Source organism: Cotesia typhae, unplaced genomic scaffold (genome assembly GCF_013202065.1).
Source record: "Cotesia typhae breed Kobodo isofemale line unplaced genomic scaffold, CoteBio_Ctyphae contig_65, whole genome shotgun sequence".
In the NCBI taxonomy this organism is placed as follows: Eukaryota; Metazoa; Arthropoda; class Insecta; order Hymenoptera; family Braconidae; genus Cotesia; species Cotesia typhae.
Window position 1 is genome coordinate 185,721 of NW_027423762.1, and position 16,172 is coordinate 201,892.

Sequence of the window (16,172 nt, forward strand, 5' to 3'; positions counted from 1 at the left end):
CGTATGGCCTATAAAGCTCTCGAACTGGCTTACCGGCCAGGCGTGGGTTCGAATCCCAAGCTGATCTTAGAAACCATCTTGGTTGATATTCGATCCTTGCCACTTAGATTAAGATTTTCACAACCCAAAAAAGACCCCAATGTATCAGTCCCAACAGTTGAAGTCGGCGATATGATCACAGCAGTTAAAACCGACTCTAAATAATATTTAATTTAAAAAAAAAAAAAAAAAAATAATTATTACCGGAATGGTTATCATGTCAGTAGTAGCATTTTTGCAAAATACATTTAGTATTTGATAAATTGTGTGTTTTTTAAATACAATCCATGAGAAAAAAATACTTACTGGTGACATTGTTTGGAAGCACCAAATTCGTAAGATCCGATCCAAACTTCCCGCCGCCAAAAGCGTATTATTAAAATTTACAGCTATGTCCATTATTTCTGATGAAGCCCCTCGAAATGTGGCAAACAATCGACCATCAATTGCACTCCATACTTTAACAAGTAAGTCATCAGCTCCTGTAATGATGTATTTTCCCGTTCGGTCATATAAAACACAGTAAACTGCTGATAAATGGCCTAACGTATGACGATATAATTGTAGTTTGGAATAAAATTTAGGTGGGATTGCCTCTTTTCGATTTAAAGGTCCAGAGTTTTCACGGCCTTGAATAATCCGAACTGTTTAACCAAAAAAAAGTATAAGATAATTATATTATTACACGTGTATAGTAAGTTTTTGAATCAATACATTCCATAAAAACTCACCAATATTATCACATATTAAATTTCCATTTCGACCGAAAAACGGCCTTCTTCCTCGTCTTCCTGAGTATGTTACAATACTAAGACGGTGTTTTAAAATATCTATAAACAAAAAGTTAATTTGTAATTTGACAGTAATTTTAAATTGTTTTCAGAATAGTGAAAACTAAGTATTTCTGAATAAAAACCATTTTATTTAGATCCTAAACATTAGATTTCGAGGAGACTCACTAATATCGACTGTGATTGAAGTTCGATCAATTGCATTCGTAAAATAAGAAATTATTAGAAATAATAATATTAATGCCTCGCATAAATTATTGATATCTATTATTTATAATCCACAATCTGAATGTTTTAAAAATGGAGTGGAAAATAAGCATAAAAAAATAAGTATATTTGAAAAAAGAAATAAAAAAATTTCTGCCTACATATATCATAAAGTTCCTAAAATTTAAGAAATTATAGACTTAAGTTTGATTTATGTAAATCGAAAAGTTTTAGGGTCACCCTGCTGTGTCAACTGTTTTTTGGTTTTTTTTTTTTTGAATTTTTTATTTTTTTTTTTTTCACATCGAAACTGCGAAAAAATTCATTCCATCTCAAATCGATCAATAGTTGGAATCGATCCCTTGCAATTTGGACGAAATTTAGTCAAAAATTTTCTTTTACCGTGAAACAAAGATTTGCAAATAAAAAAGAATTTTTTTCGAAAGTCATTAAAAATTTTGATAATTATTTACAAGTGAGGTTAGCCCCATTTTGGGCCATAACTAGGTGAAAAATGGACATTTTCAAATTTTTTTTTTTTTTTTGATTCAGCTTGTTTTTACGGTGGATTTATAGTAAAAAATGAAAGAAAAAAATCAAATAGAAATTTCGTTCAAAAAAATGAAAATTAAAATGGTTGACCCCACTTATAAATATTTACCAAAATTTTGCTATTTTTTAACGTTATTTTTTTAATATTTCGGAAACTATTATAGATAAAATTTAAAAAATAAAAAATTTATAGAGTTCTTAATTTTTAAAAGTCGTCAAAATTGACTTTTGACATAAAATTTTCAACTCAAATATTTTCATACAATACCGTTAAATAATCTTATGAGACTCTGAAATTTTTCCAAAAGTATTTGTTTTCTTTCAACATTATTAATTTTTCAGTTTTTGCATAATAAATGAATTTTTTTGTTTTTTGAAATTTTCTTTGATACATTTACGGGAATGTGAAAAAAATCTATGCAATAAGCGTAGCCCAAATTATTAATATTAAGAAGTTGCTTATCTCAGATTACTTTAACTTCAAATCAGTCTTGAAATATTCAATTTATCAAATAACTGTAGGTAATTCTATTGGTAAACGTTTAATTCCCAACAAAACATAATCTGATCTCATAGCATTGATGAATCATTAGAATTGCAAAACTTCAAAGCTCAAAGGGAAAAAATAGCAAAATTTTTCATTTTTATTAACTTTTGAAAAAAAAATTTTTATTCTTTTTTCTTTTGCAAATCTTTATTTTATGATAACAGAAAAGTTTTGACCAAATGTCATCAAAATTGAAAGGGTTTGATGCGTACTGTTAGTCGATTCGACATGGAATGACCTAGATCTTTTTATCGTTCAAAGTTTGTAGTGTGAATATGGGAGATTTGAGTAAATTCATTCATGACGAAAGTTGACACTGTTTTTGTGACTTTTTTTAAACGAAGTTCGTTATCGCACGTTTACAAATGAGAACCAGGCTAAAAAAGTGTCAGATTTTGAATTTCACGATACTTATTCCTTGACAACAATAACTATAGCAACGATATGGTTACGATAGTAACGACTATAACAGCAATGATTACTATGCATTTTCTAATTAATTACACTCCATCATTATTAATTTGTTTCTTTCTATCTATTATTTAATACTTAATACGTAGCGAAAGGAATTTTGTGTGGGCCGGATACCACGACATCTCTCGTTTCTCTTTTTATTCAATTTGTGATCAGTTGTGTTTAGTTTAATCGAAATTATAGCAAGGTGATTAGAAACAAAAAAGGCGCGCGAAGCAGGCATAATGGATTCAGTATAGGAAAAAACTTACCTAGTATGGTATTTTATGTAATTTACATATATGTATTTAGCTGTCTTACCTTCTTTGGTTCGCAAAAGTGATTGTTTACCAGCTCCGAGTAAAGAAGGAGTAGTTGAAATACAAGAAGGTACATCTTTTTCAAGAGTAGAGTGTATTCGTTCACATATTTGCAACAAATAATTTGAATTGATGTATGGGTACTTTTTTTTCTGTCAAACATTAATGATAAAAAATATTTTAATCCATTATTCACACCGATAAAATGTAAAACTATATTAGATGTTACTCTTGGTAAAAGATGTTAGATTTTAATGAATAAACGATATTGTTTCAACTACTTGATGGACAAAAAAAAGAAGACTATTTTTTAAAAACATGAGTTACTTGTATTTAAAAAAAATTAGAAAAACGGTTGATCTTAAAGGCCATCCTTGCAACTTCCCGCTAATTTAATATCTAAGCGCTTAAAATTGCACTTATGATATTTTGGAGCTCTTCAAGCTCAAAAGTCTGGTAGAAGTTTAATAAAACACTATTATTTAAATTTTCAAACTGCAATTACTTTTTAATGAATGAGCCGATTTCCACGAGGTTGGCAGTATTCGACGCAGTTTTTTAAATTCTACGATATACTATCAAATACAAATTGATCAAACCGAAAATTCCAGTGTAATTCTGGAAAAAAAAAAAAAAAAAAAACATTTTTTTCGATTTTTTTCGTTAGCGATAACTCACAAACGAATCAACCGATGTTGTCCGGATCAGCAACGATCGACGTGGTTTTTTAAGGTTAAGAGCTGATTAGTTTTTGAAGTTGATCAATGAAGCCGTTTAAAAGTTATTCCAAAAAAATCACATTAAAAAAAAAAAAATTTTTTTCTCAGTTTTTTGGAGATTTCTCATAATCTATCAGTCCGAATCAGTTCAAATTAACAGGAAATCTAATTTTGAGGGAACTATTCAAAACGCCGTTTAGTAGGTTCCGATCGGTTTGTCGTTCAAAAGTTATAAGCGGGTCACATATATACATATATACAGATATAGTGACAACATCGCGGGAGTAGTCAGGGAAACTTCCCGTGACCTTAAAACGTCGAGATCTAATGAAAACTCGATTTTTGTAAAACGGGGTAAAACCAATAACTTGCCGATTTTTGAAAATATTCTATTTTCTTGGCAGGAAGTTTAAAATGCCATTGATACACGTCATATATAGATCGACGAGTCAAAGTTTCATGTAGTTCTATTAAAAATTGCTAATTGGTAAAAAGTTTTTGACAAGAAATATAAACAATAAAGATTTGAAACGGGGTTTTTTTGGGTTTAAAAATAAGCATCAACTTTGGACTTTTACGAAATCATAAATTCACATTTTTTTTTTCATGCTGAATTTTTGGTGATTAGTTGAATCTTCATAAACGCAATGGTCATTCGCTATCTTTTGATCAAATAGAGATAGAAATTTGTTTCAAATTATTTTTTATTTTATTTATTTAGTTTTAATGCCAAAGCGTTAAGCCGAATGAAATTACCATTTATAAAGGGTAAAATATTGGAATAACGTGCGAATTATGAAATTTGCTTCTATCAAATTTTCAGATTTATTCCATTATTTTTAATTTGAGAAGTGTTTCAAGCCCTTGTCAACATTAAATCTTTTTGAAATTGACCCTTTTTCCATAGGCATAGTCGCTCAAATATACCTGTCATATTATCGTTATATACTTCTTTCTTTCACACAGTAGGTACAAAAATAAATGGTAAGAATAAAAATAAAAGTTTTCAAAAAGTAACCAGCCAAATTATCAACAACTAGCAGTCCACCCCGGCTACGCACGGATATTTAACAAAAATTTCAAAATTAATTATAATATAATATAGCCTATGTCACCCGGGGATAGTGTAGCTTTTCAACAGTGAAAAAATTTTTCAAATCGATTCCGAAGTTGCAGAGCCTATTGAATACAAACAAACAAACTAACAAGCAATCAAATCTTTCCTCTTTATAATATTAGTATAGGGGTCATTCCATGCCAAATCGACAAATTTATTACCTGACCTCTTTCGATTTCGCTAAAAATTTTCTATCTTTTTCTACCCCCCGAAAGACATTTTTCAGAATTTAAAAAAATTTTTTTTCCAAACTCAAAAAAAGTTACGAATTTTCGAAAAAGACCGCTCTTTTTTTTTGAAAATGCTAGAACTTTTTCAAAAATTGACCGTTTGGGAACTTTTATTTTTCAAAATTTTTGTTTTTAAATGTAGTTTTTGAAAAAAAATATGAAAAAATTTTCAGAATCCCAGATATATGAAATATTTTAGTTTTTTTGAAAAAACCGTGATTTTCTCAAAGTTGGACCATTTTTTTTTTTTTTTTTTTTTTTTTCTAAAAAAACTTCAACTAATTCCGCAGTGATCCCCGCATATTTCAGGATGTGATCGCTATTGCTTCTAATTTTTTTATTATTTAAAAAAAAGTTTTTTACAATTTAGTTTATTTTTTTAACTTTTCGGCCAAATTTTTTAGCTTACTCGTGAAACTTCAGAAGTTAAAAATAATGTATCTTTCGAAAATTTTAAGTCGTTATCTTCCAAAATTTTTTTTTTTAAATTAAGTGATAATTATGTTTTTGTTTCATATTTGTTCAATTTTTTTGTACTAAAAATCACAACTGCACTATTGAAGTGTGCAGAAAAATATCCTCAGCCGATAATTTTTAAATTGTCGTCTATCGGTAAAAAAGAGATCATCTCTACTTTATTCTGTTAAAATGAAGGTTATGTTAAAAGAATAATCGTATCGTTGATGTGTTCAAAGTGTCACAAAGATATAACATTATTAAATAAATTTACACAGTTTGACGGAGAGTTCTTTTTATCGAATTTTTGTTTACAAGTGATTACAATGCCAAAGTTTCGCGATCGATGTTGTAATCCACATAATTTGGAGAACCATCGGAAAACATCATCTTTGCGTAATGTACCACGAAATTTAGCTAATCGATACAATTTGTCAACTGTTGATCGAATATGCAGTTCATGCTATAAAAAATTACTTCATCATTACGCTGAAAGTCTTTCTGATGAAAGTGATGACAATGAACCCGATGAGCGTTCTGAGAATGATGAAAATATTCTTACCGGATCTATAGAAGTTGATAATTCCGGAGGCAATAACCTGACAGGTATTTTTGAAGCTTTTATGTTTCGATGTTCAACTATCATTGTTCTTTGTATTTTCTATTGATTAATTTTTTTAGATCCAACAACAAGTGTTGGAGAATCACTAATTCAGCAAAGTAGTTCGTCGTTATCTGAACTCAGTTTGGAAATAACTCGTCCGATCGTAAATGAAGCTTTATTATTATTAAACCAATCTCCATTGCTAGCTAGAAGAGTAAATGATGAAACGTATTTAAACAATAAAGTTTCTCGTGTTGCTGATAGTTTGAAAAAGGCATTAGGAATTCCAAATCCTGTAGATTTTCAATGCAGCAACACAGATGCTGCTGAAATAATTAAAAATTAAGAGAAAAGTTCCATGATACCAATACGACCAAATCTTTACGTATACAAATGTTGACTCTTATGCCGTCAAGTTGGAGTATTGAGAAGATTGTTGAAGTAATGGGCACAACTACGTATATGGCGTGATTAGCAATAAATCTTGAAGCTGATAAAGGAATATTATCAATACCTGAAAAGAAAATGGGTGAGATATTGACTTACTAACTAATTTTTGTTTGAACAATTTATACGTATTTATATATAATTTTAATCATCACTCAATTTTTCAGGGCATGGATTATCTGTTGAAGTGTCATCAGCTGTTATAAATTTTTATAATGACGATGAAATGAGCAGTCCTATGCCAGGGAAAAAGATTTTGTTTCATTGCGTAATGATGATGGTACGAAAATTCAAATTGAAAAACGCTTAGTACTCTGTAATTTGAAGGAGTTACATAAGATATTTCAATCAAGATTTCCCGGAATTAAGATCGGATTTTCGTCATTTGCATCTTTACGTCCAAAACACTGTATCTTAGCTGGTGGTTCGGGGACTCATACAGTTTGCGTTTGTTCTATTCATCAGAATGTCAAATTAATGATTTTAGGAGGTAAATTAAGTCGATTAACAGAAGGTTCAAATATGCCATTGAAAACTTACAGCGACTGTGTGAATGCTATTATCTGTGACAATCCCAAGACTGAGTGCTATTTCAATACATGTCTAAATTGTCCAGGCATTGACAACATAAAACAATTAATTTTCACAGAAATGGATAATCATGCAATCGATGAAATTCGTTTCAAACAATGGGTGTCTACCCCAAAAGTAACTCTTGAAACAACGCTGAAAAATGCTTCGGATTTTGTTGATGATTTTTGTGATAAGCTTGTTGGTCTATTACCACATAATTTCATTGCAAAAGAACAATCGGCATATCTAAGAGCGCTAAAAGAATCGATAACCGATAACGAATTCATAGTAATTGTTGATTTTGCTGAAAATTATGCGTTTATTGTTCAAAATGCTGCACCGGGATTCCATTGGAATAACGATCAAGCAACAGTTTACACAGTCGTTATTTATTATAAGGTTAATAATCAACTAACTCATCAGAGTATGGTTATAATTTCAGACTGCTTAAACCATGATTCTATTGCTGTCCATGTTTATTCTGGAATTATTTTCGACTTTATCAAATCTCTTACGCCCACATTCTCCAAAGTATTTTTTTTTTCGGATGGTGCACCGCAACAGTATAAAAATTATAAGCATTTTAGTAATTTATCCCATTATCGTGAAGATTTTGGTGTACCAGTTGAATGGAATTTTTTTGCAACGGCTCACGGCAAAGGGCCTTGTGACGGAGTCGGTGGGACGGTTAAAATGAGGGCCTCGAGAGCAAGTCTGCAATTACCACCTGATGAGCAAATATTAACACCTGTACAATTTTTTGAATGGGTGTCAAAAAATTTGACAAATATAAATGTGCGATTCTCAACAGTTGACGCCTACAATCTGATGAAAGACAAACTAGAAGATCGTTTTAAAAATGCCAAAACCATCCCAGCAACACAGAAAATACATAAAATTTCGCCGTTGGAAGATGGTATAGTGGAAGTTAAGTCATTTTCTTTTTCGGATCAGTCTTTAACTCATAGCACAGTGAAAAAAAGAAGACAATCATTAAGTAAAAAGAAATAAGGAAATAGATGTTATCATAAAGAATAGATGTTATTGTAAATAAATAAACTAATTAATGAATAAATAAATCAATAAATATTAGAACCTGGTCAGAAGAAAATGTTTTATATGAAATACATTCACGGATAAAAAGGTGATGTAAAATTTGTATCACTGTAGACGCTAATTTTGTATCTAATGTATTATGTCCTATACTTTACTATACTATGATACAGCATTTTCTATAGTAGTGAACCGAATATAGCATCACCTGACGTAAAATTTGTATCACTTTTTTTTCCGTGTTGATTTCAGGACAAGTAATAAAAGTGATTTTTATTTATGTAGAAATATGAGGTTGGAAGTATGAATTTAAAAAAAAAAAAAAATTTTGGAAGATAACGACTTAAAATTTTCGAAAGATACATTATTTTTAACTTCTGAAGTTTCACGAGTAAGCTAAAAAAATTTGGCCGAAAAGTTAAAAAAAAATAAACTAAATTGTAAAAAAACTTTTTTTTAAATAATAAAAAAATTAGAAGCAATAGCGATCACATCCTGAAATATGCGGGGATCACTGCGAAATTAGTTGAAGTTTTTTTAGAAAAAAAAAAAAAAAAAAAAAAAAATGGTCCAACTTTGAGAAAATCACGGTTTTTTCAAAAAAACTAAAATATTTCATATATCTGGGATTCTGAAAATTTTTTCATATTTTTTTTCAAAAACTACATTTAAAAACAAAAATTTTGAAAAAAAAAAGTTCCCAAACGGTCAATTTTTGAAAAAGTTCTAGCATTTTCAAAAAAAAAGAGCGGTTTTTTTCGAAAATTCGTAACTTTTTTTGAGTTTGGAAAAAAAATTTTTTAAAATTCTGAAAAATGTCTTTTGGGGAGTAGAAAAAGATAGAAAATTTTTAGCGAAATCGAAAGAAGTCAGGTAATAAATTTGTCGATTTGGCATGGAATGACCCATAGATAAATCTAATTTATAAAATATTCTAAAAAAAATTGATATTTTTTCAAATTCATAAATTATAAATTAAAATAAGATGCTTTTAACTATCTTTACTCGCGAAATTATACTGCCTGGAAAATAAATCTTACGTCAAAAAAATATTAAAATAACATCTGTAATCCGAAATATCGTTTTTATCACTCATAAGTACATCTTAAACCTGAGAAACTGTTTATTTTTGAAACATCAATTCTTTATGATAGTTTTAAGAAAGATGAATAAAACAAAAAACAAAAAAAAAATTAAACTGGAAAAAAATATGTTCTCCTATACTCCTGAGGATCTAAATACTGTCATCATCAATGTTCGCGAAGGCAAAATCAGTGCCGACAAAGCAAGTATTACTTATAATATTCCAAAGGGCACTTTAATAAATAAATTACATCACAGACAAGAATTAACTGACAAAAAACCGGGACCTAATCTAGTGCTTCTTCCAAAAGAAGAATTATGTTTAAGAAATTGGATTATAGATAAAGCACGCGTAGGATTTTCCATGCACTCAGAGTAAGTGAAAAATGCGATTCAAAAAATTATAATCGATGAAAATCGCAATAATCCGTTCTTTGACAATCGACCTGGTGAAAAATAGTTTTATTTGTTTTTAAACAGACACCCAGAGATCACTTTGAAAAATACCGAAGTACTTTCCAAAGCTCGAGCATCGGTTACAGAAACAGGTATATTAAATTGGTTTGATGGATTGTTAAACTGTTTGACCGAAGTACAGGCTGAAAAAGTATTAGAAGATCCAAAACGTTTAATAAATTTAGATGAATTGGGAATGTTGACAGGTCCGAAGACAGATAAAATTCAAGCAACACTCTACCTGGTGCGGACTACGGCGAGCCAGAGACTTGTTCTTCCACGAGCCAAAGGCGACTCTTCACCTGGAGGCTTTGAACCAAAAGGTGGTAGGTAACCACAGCTGAGTAGGGGGGGTGGATATTATTCACTCTCCCTTTGGGAATCGCATGATATTACCGACGGCAGTAATGAAAATTGTATACGATGCGGATGTGTGGGTTTGATTGATTAGTCGTCGATTTATAATATGTATAAATTAAATGTTTCGTGTTTTGTTTATTATAATAAAGAGGTTCAGTTTTGTTAATATTCTATAAATTTTCGAGTTTGAGTTAATTAAAATTATCCTCGTGAGGACCTTAGACTCCCGCGAGCTAAATCGAGCCGGGGGTAAAAATTGAATCAAAAAGTACCCGTTACAAGTGTTCTTTGCTCATTCTCTGCAGATGGTTCATCATATGATTCGATGATTATATATCCATATAAGAGAATTCCTCATGATATAGCAACGGAGATACCTGATGGTTTTGCTATCGGAATAAGCGGTAGTGGCTAGATAACAAGTACTTGTTATTATGAGTATACAGTCAACATTTTATATTCCCGTTTAGTAAAAAATAGTATTGAATTTCCTGTTTTAATACTCTTTGACGGTCACAAATCTCATATAAACATGGTTTTACATGATTTTTGTGTAGAACATGAGATATTATTGTATGTTCTGTATCCAAATACCACTCATATTTTACAACCTTGTGATATAGGTATCTTTCATCCATTAAAAATTGAATGGAGAAAAATAATAGCACAACATATACAATCAACGACCCAGTCAGTAACAAAATTCAATTTTGCACAGCTTTTTTCGGCAGGATTCAAAAATGCTATAAATCCTAAAATTATTCAAAGTGTTTTTTCAGCTTGTGGGATTTACCCATTTAATCCAAAAATAATTGATTACTCAAAATGTATTTCCACAAGACGTCAAGACTTGAGCAATGATTATACACCCTATACAAATAGCCAAAATTTAACAAACAATTATAATACGGAGTGTTTAAAAATAATTGAGTCATCAATGCCTGCTGATTTGCTGAAGGAATTTAAGCAAGCATATGATCGTCATGAAAATCCATCTTCCGAAGAATTGCTATATAACATATGGAAAAAATTGAACGTTACTATGGAAGAATCTGCTATTGACGATCCTGCTATTAATGATGCTAATATTACAGCTGAAAAGGAAGATGATCATTTGGATCCAACAATTTTGTCTAATACTGTTTCTAATATAACACTTGATAACCTGGCCTCTGAATCATTAGAATACGATGATACAAATCTAAACGACCAAACTTCAAATCATTTTTCTTATCATGATGATAATAATAATATAAATGATTATATTAATTTTGTTTATTAATATTTATATTGATTTTGTTAATTTTTATTATAAATAGTTATTAATTATTATTAAGTCCTTAACTTTAATAAAATCCATTGTAAATTGTAGTTAATAAGTTAACAATTTTTTTATAGCTTGTTACAGAAAAAGGAAACCTAAATCGGTCAATAATTGGTGCATTTACCCTATTTACATATAAAATAAACCAAAAAAAATTGACCTTGTTGAAAATAAATTTACCCTGAATAGAAACTTTTCTAGAACTTATGTACTCGGTACAGAATTACACAAAATAATGAAAAATAAATTTTAGAAAGAAAGTAAATTTGCATTTTTGCTTGTCGACGTCTATGAAGATCAAACAAAAAATTGTAAGGTCTGACCCTCTCAGTTAAAGCGTCCGAATTTTTATGAGTCGTAAGCTTTTTTACAAAAGTAATGAGTAATGACAATAGAATATCATTGTAATTGATTCGATTTAATAGAGGCCATAAATACTTGTCTCAAATTAAAAAGATTAAATAAATCAGAAAACTTGATAGAGGCAAATTTCATAATTCGCACGTAATTCCAATATTTTACCTTTTATAAATGTTATCTTTATAAACCGAATTTCTATCTCTATTTGATCATAAGATAGCAAGTGACCATTGTGTTTTTTAAGAAGATTTAACTAATCACCAAAAAATTCAACGTGAAAAAAAAAATTTGAATTTGTGATTTTGTAAAAGTCCAAAGTTGATGCTTATTTTTAAACCCCAAAAAAAAAACCCGTTTCAAATCTTTATTGTTTATATTTCTTGTCAAAAATTTTTTATCAATTAGCAATTAAATAGAGATGCATGAAACATTAACTCATCCATCTATATATGCTATTTTTCAATAGCAGTTTTTTAAATATAAATTACTCACGTTATACAGAAATAGTCTTTTTATTTTTATCCATATAGTAATTGATTATGTATGAAAAAGGATGGATATCATGATATGAAATGATGTAATTGTGGTTGATATTTATAAAAAAGTAAATAACTTTTACCTTTTTCTTAATTAATTAAATTTAAGAAAAAGGAAATAAGGTGCGGTTTATCCCTCAGTCTAACTCTGAAAACTTCCCACTACTTTCAAGCTTAAATCACCTGAATACAAACTTAGCAATAAGTTATTAAGATTTTTGAATTTAAGAGTATAGGTTCTGAAGATTTTTTTACTTTTACGAGCGTAATAATCAAACTTTACAAGCATTTTAGGCTCAAAAATCTAAATTATTCTAAGAAAACATATTTGTGAAAATTTTTAAGAACCAATCCGCTGAACACTGTCGAAGTTGTAAGTTAATAACATAAAAAAAAAAATTAGGAAAACGGTTGACCCCTAAGGCCACTCCTGCAACTTCCCGCTAATTCTATACTTAAGTGTTCAAAATTACATTTATTACGGTTTTGAGCTCTTCGGGCTCAAAAATATAATTTTCGTGTCATTATAAACTCTCCAAGCTGAAAGAAATAGCTGATCTATGCTTTAGAGCTCATTCGAAGAGCTCAAAAGCTACGCTCGTCTGTATGAATAACTCGGTCTTGATAAGAATCCGCTCATACCCTCAAACTTGTGACGTCACTTTGTAACAGGGTAAAATTACCCTTAATCGATAAGTCACCGGATATCGATAATTATTCGACATAGCACTGGCGCGTCTCGATCTTCGGGCCTAAAGGAAGAATAGGAGGGGGTGAGTTTGGGTTAAAATAGGTGAGCCGTGCAGTGGAAAAGGGAGAAGTAGTGTGACCGCCAGACTGAGTGCCACGGAAATCAAGAAGGACCGATCCTCGGAGTAGTGACGAGGCGAAGGAAGCCAACTACAACTAGGACTTCATCCTCAACGAGTGAGTTAGATCATCGTTTTGTTCGTCAAGGTATCAATTATTACTCTGTGGGAAAGAAGTGGACCGCGGTTTACCGAATACCCAGTTACTTCTCCTATTTAATTATTATGGATCGTTTAATCGACGATTATTAATAGATTAATAGTGAAACATTTGTTAGTTTTGGATTTAGTGATTTTCATGGGGGTTTATACCCGAGGATCACTCAATCGACCTTGCGGGGAAATTTTAATAACTAGAAATAATCAATTAATAAATTAACATCCGAAAATGTCGTTAATTTTATTGTTGTAATTTTTATAACAATTAACTTAGTAAAATTGATTAATTTTTGTCATTGGAAAAGATCGGCAAATTTTTATTCGTGGAATTTTGGTCAAGCGTCAATTTTTGTGTCGCAGTAAATTCCAATACCCAAGGTCAAGCAAAACAGCTAGCAAATGTTCTAGCAATTAAAAATTGAATATTTCGACTTGTGTCGAATTTTTTATAAGTGATAAAACTAGAAGAAAACTATTAATAATATTATATTAAGAATTAATTACTAAGAATATTTTATATTAAGAAAATTATTAAGAGTTAATCATTGAAAATAATATAGATTGGAAAATTATCAAGAATATTATATTAGGAATCATTTATTGAAAATATTTTATTGTAAAACTTGTGATGGTAAAAAGTGAGTGCGAGCGAGACGGCAGAGCAACAGAATTTATTATTACTATTGTTATTATCGTTATTATTACTATTGTTATTATCGTTATTATTACTATTGTTATCATCGTTATTATTACTATTGTTATTATCGTTATTATTACTATTGTTATTATCGTTATTATTACTATTGTTATCGTTCTTGTCATTATTAATATCGGAGTATATTTAATATACTAAAGATGTTTTTTTTATATAATTGTTCAATTACATTTCTTTATTTAATGAAAAAGTTTATTTAGTTTTAAATACTTGACTGAGATTTATTTGAAAATGCGCGCGAATGGTTGAGTACGCCACCGCGGCGAGAGATGGCGAAGAATTTCGCCACTCGTTCGTTTGCAGTAAAAACCGACGAACTAATATAAGCGAAACTGCGTGGCGATAATTTTTGTTCTTTTAAAGAACAAAAATTTATTTACCTGAAAGAAAGAATTAATTGAATTCTCGAACAGATTCAAAATATCTGAATAATTATTCAATTGATTACTTTCATTGGGAAATTATTTTGGTGAAAATTATTATTTAGCAAATGTTATTTTTTTTTTCTAAGTCCCGAACGACTTTTTTATGGAATTAATTTGGTATGAAATTTATTGTAATCTGTTGGAATTGATGAGTGAATTTAATATTTGATCAGATTTAAATAATTGGAAAATCTGAAGTTTGGCGAAGAGCGATAGATGGCGATAATTTTCCCAGATCTTTCACTCTTGGAGAAAGGTCTGGGAAATGCCAAAAGCGATTTTGAGTGACGGGAAAAGTAACCAAGTTTCCCAGTGGTTATAACCTTCCCAGTAGAAGACCATTCACTAGGAAGTAATCAAGGAACTCGTACCTTGTCTCCGACCAGGAACCAGGTAAGTGCTGACTTGTCCATTGGGGGAAATTTGGCCACCGGGAAGGGTTGCTTTCCAAGCACCTAGACTGGACTAGGGGTAAGTAGGGCCGGGAAGGGTTGCTTTCCAAGCACCCAGACTGGACTAGGGGTAAGTAGGGCCGGGAAGGGTTGCTTTCCAAGCACCTAGACTGGACTAGGGGTAAGTAGGGCCGGGAAGGGTTGCTTTCCAAGCACCCAGACGGGATTAAGGGCAGGTAGGGTCGTGCAACCATCGGTAAAATAGGAATACTACTGTGTAAAGGTAGTAGATAGAGTTTGGCCACCAGATGGCACTGAAAAACGGGAAAACAAAACGGTGTGTATGTACGATATAGTAATGTTTGATATAAAGGTTGTAAATTTTATAAGTTAAATTTCGATATTTGTTGCTTGTTGTTTTAAATAAATAGAGTACCAAACATAATCAGGCTCAAATCTCATTTATAAGTAATAAGCTATCCCTAAAAAGATCCTGGACTCCGGCGAGATTTCATTCGAGCTAGGGAATGTAGAGACTTGAGGAAGTGTTATCCAAATCAACAACGATTAAAATTCACTCCTTTTGGGAAACCGGAAAAATACCCGTTACAAACTAATTATTTTATATCACGTGGAAATTTAGTAATTTTTGGGGATTAAGTCCGTGAAGTAGTCAAATTGAAATTACTGAAACTTGATAATTATCGGCGTGGACATTAAGTCCTAGAAATTAGTTAATTGAGTCAAAAATTGTCACAGTAAAAACTTAGTCAGAATTAATTAATTAACTTATGTTAATAATTTTGAACGTGATTGAGAATTTTATATTGTGATTTATTTAATTATCAAAAGTTAATTCAAGGTATTAAGACCTTTTGTTTTAAATAGTTATTGTATATTGTTAAGACCATGATTATAAGTTACTGAGGAATTTGAATCCATCTAATATTTTAACGGAATTAAAATTAACAATTGGAATTTGAGAATTGGTTGTAAATTGAATATTGTTTGTCGTTTTATTAATTTACTAATGATTGAATAATTGATTTAAAATATTTAATTAGAATTAGTTACAGTCAATTTTATTAAAGTAAAATTTATAAAGTAAAAATTAATAAAAGTCAAGTTAGTAGTGTGAGTGTGAGACAAGTGTGGGTTATGTGTGAGTTGCAGAGTGATTAGGTATATGTTTCGTCGCTGGGCCGTTACTGCTGTAGCTGGTGTGGGTTATGAGAGTGTGCTGCAGAACATCTAGGTCTATGTTTCGTCGCTGGGCTGTTACTCCTGTGAGCCGAGCCAACGAGCCCGGTATATGATTCGTCTCTGTGCGGGTGATTGTAGGTTTAGAAATCGGGTAGACGCCGAAAGGGGCTCGTCACGTGTAGACGCCGGAAGGGGCACATATTAGAAATCGACGGGTAGACGCCGAAAGGGGCTCGTCGAGA

At 30.7% G+C, this 16,172-nt stretch overlaps 2 protein-coding genes across 2 annotated transcripts in view; one reads left to right on the top strand and one right to left on the bottom strand.

Annotated features, from left to right (window-relative positions):
- Brwd3 (bromodomain and WD repeat-containing protein) overlaps nt 1-16,172 on the bottom strand; it is a 36,983-nt gene that overhangs the window by 16,956 nt on the left and 3,855 nt on the right. The window contains exons 5-7 of the mRNA XM_074251029.1: nt 2,911-3,061; nt 771-869; nt 346-683 (exon numbers count right to left, since the gene is read on the bottom strand). Coding sequence (XP_074107130.1) covers nt 346-683; nt 771-869; nt 2,911-3,061 — 588 coding nt within the window. The remainder of the gene's footprint in view (nt 1-345; nt 684-770; nt 870-2,910; nt 3,062-16,172) is intronic.
- LOC141532586 (uncharacterized) lies at nt 10,485-11,880 on the top strand. The gene has a single exon (XM_074251001.1). It carries the CDS (start codon nt 10,540-10,542, stop codon nt 11,287-11,289), a length of 750 nt encoding a protein of 249 aa, XP_074107102.1. The 5' UTR covers nt 10,485-10,539; the 3' UTR covers nt 11,290-11,880.

What these genes read in the sequence shown, in the direction of transcription:
- LOC141532586 (XM_074251001.1), top strand. Translation starts at nt 10,540, where the DNA reads ATGGTTTTACATGATTTTTGTGTAGAACATGAGATATTATTGTATGTT.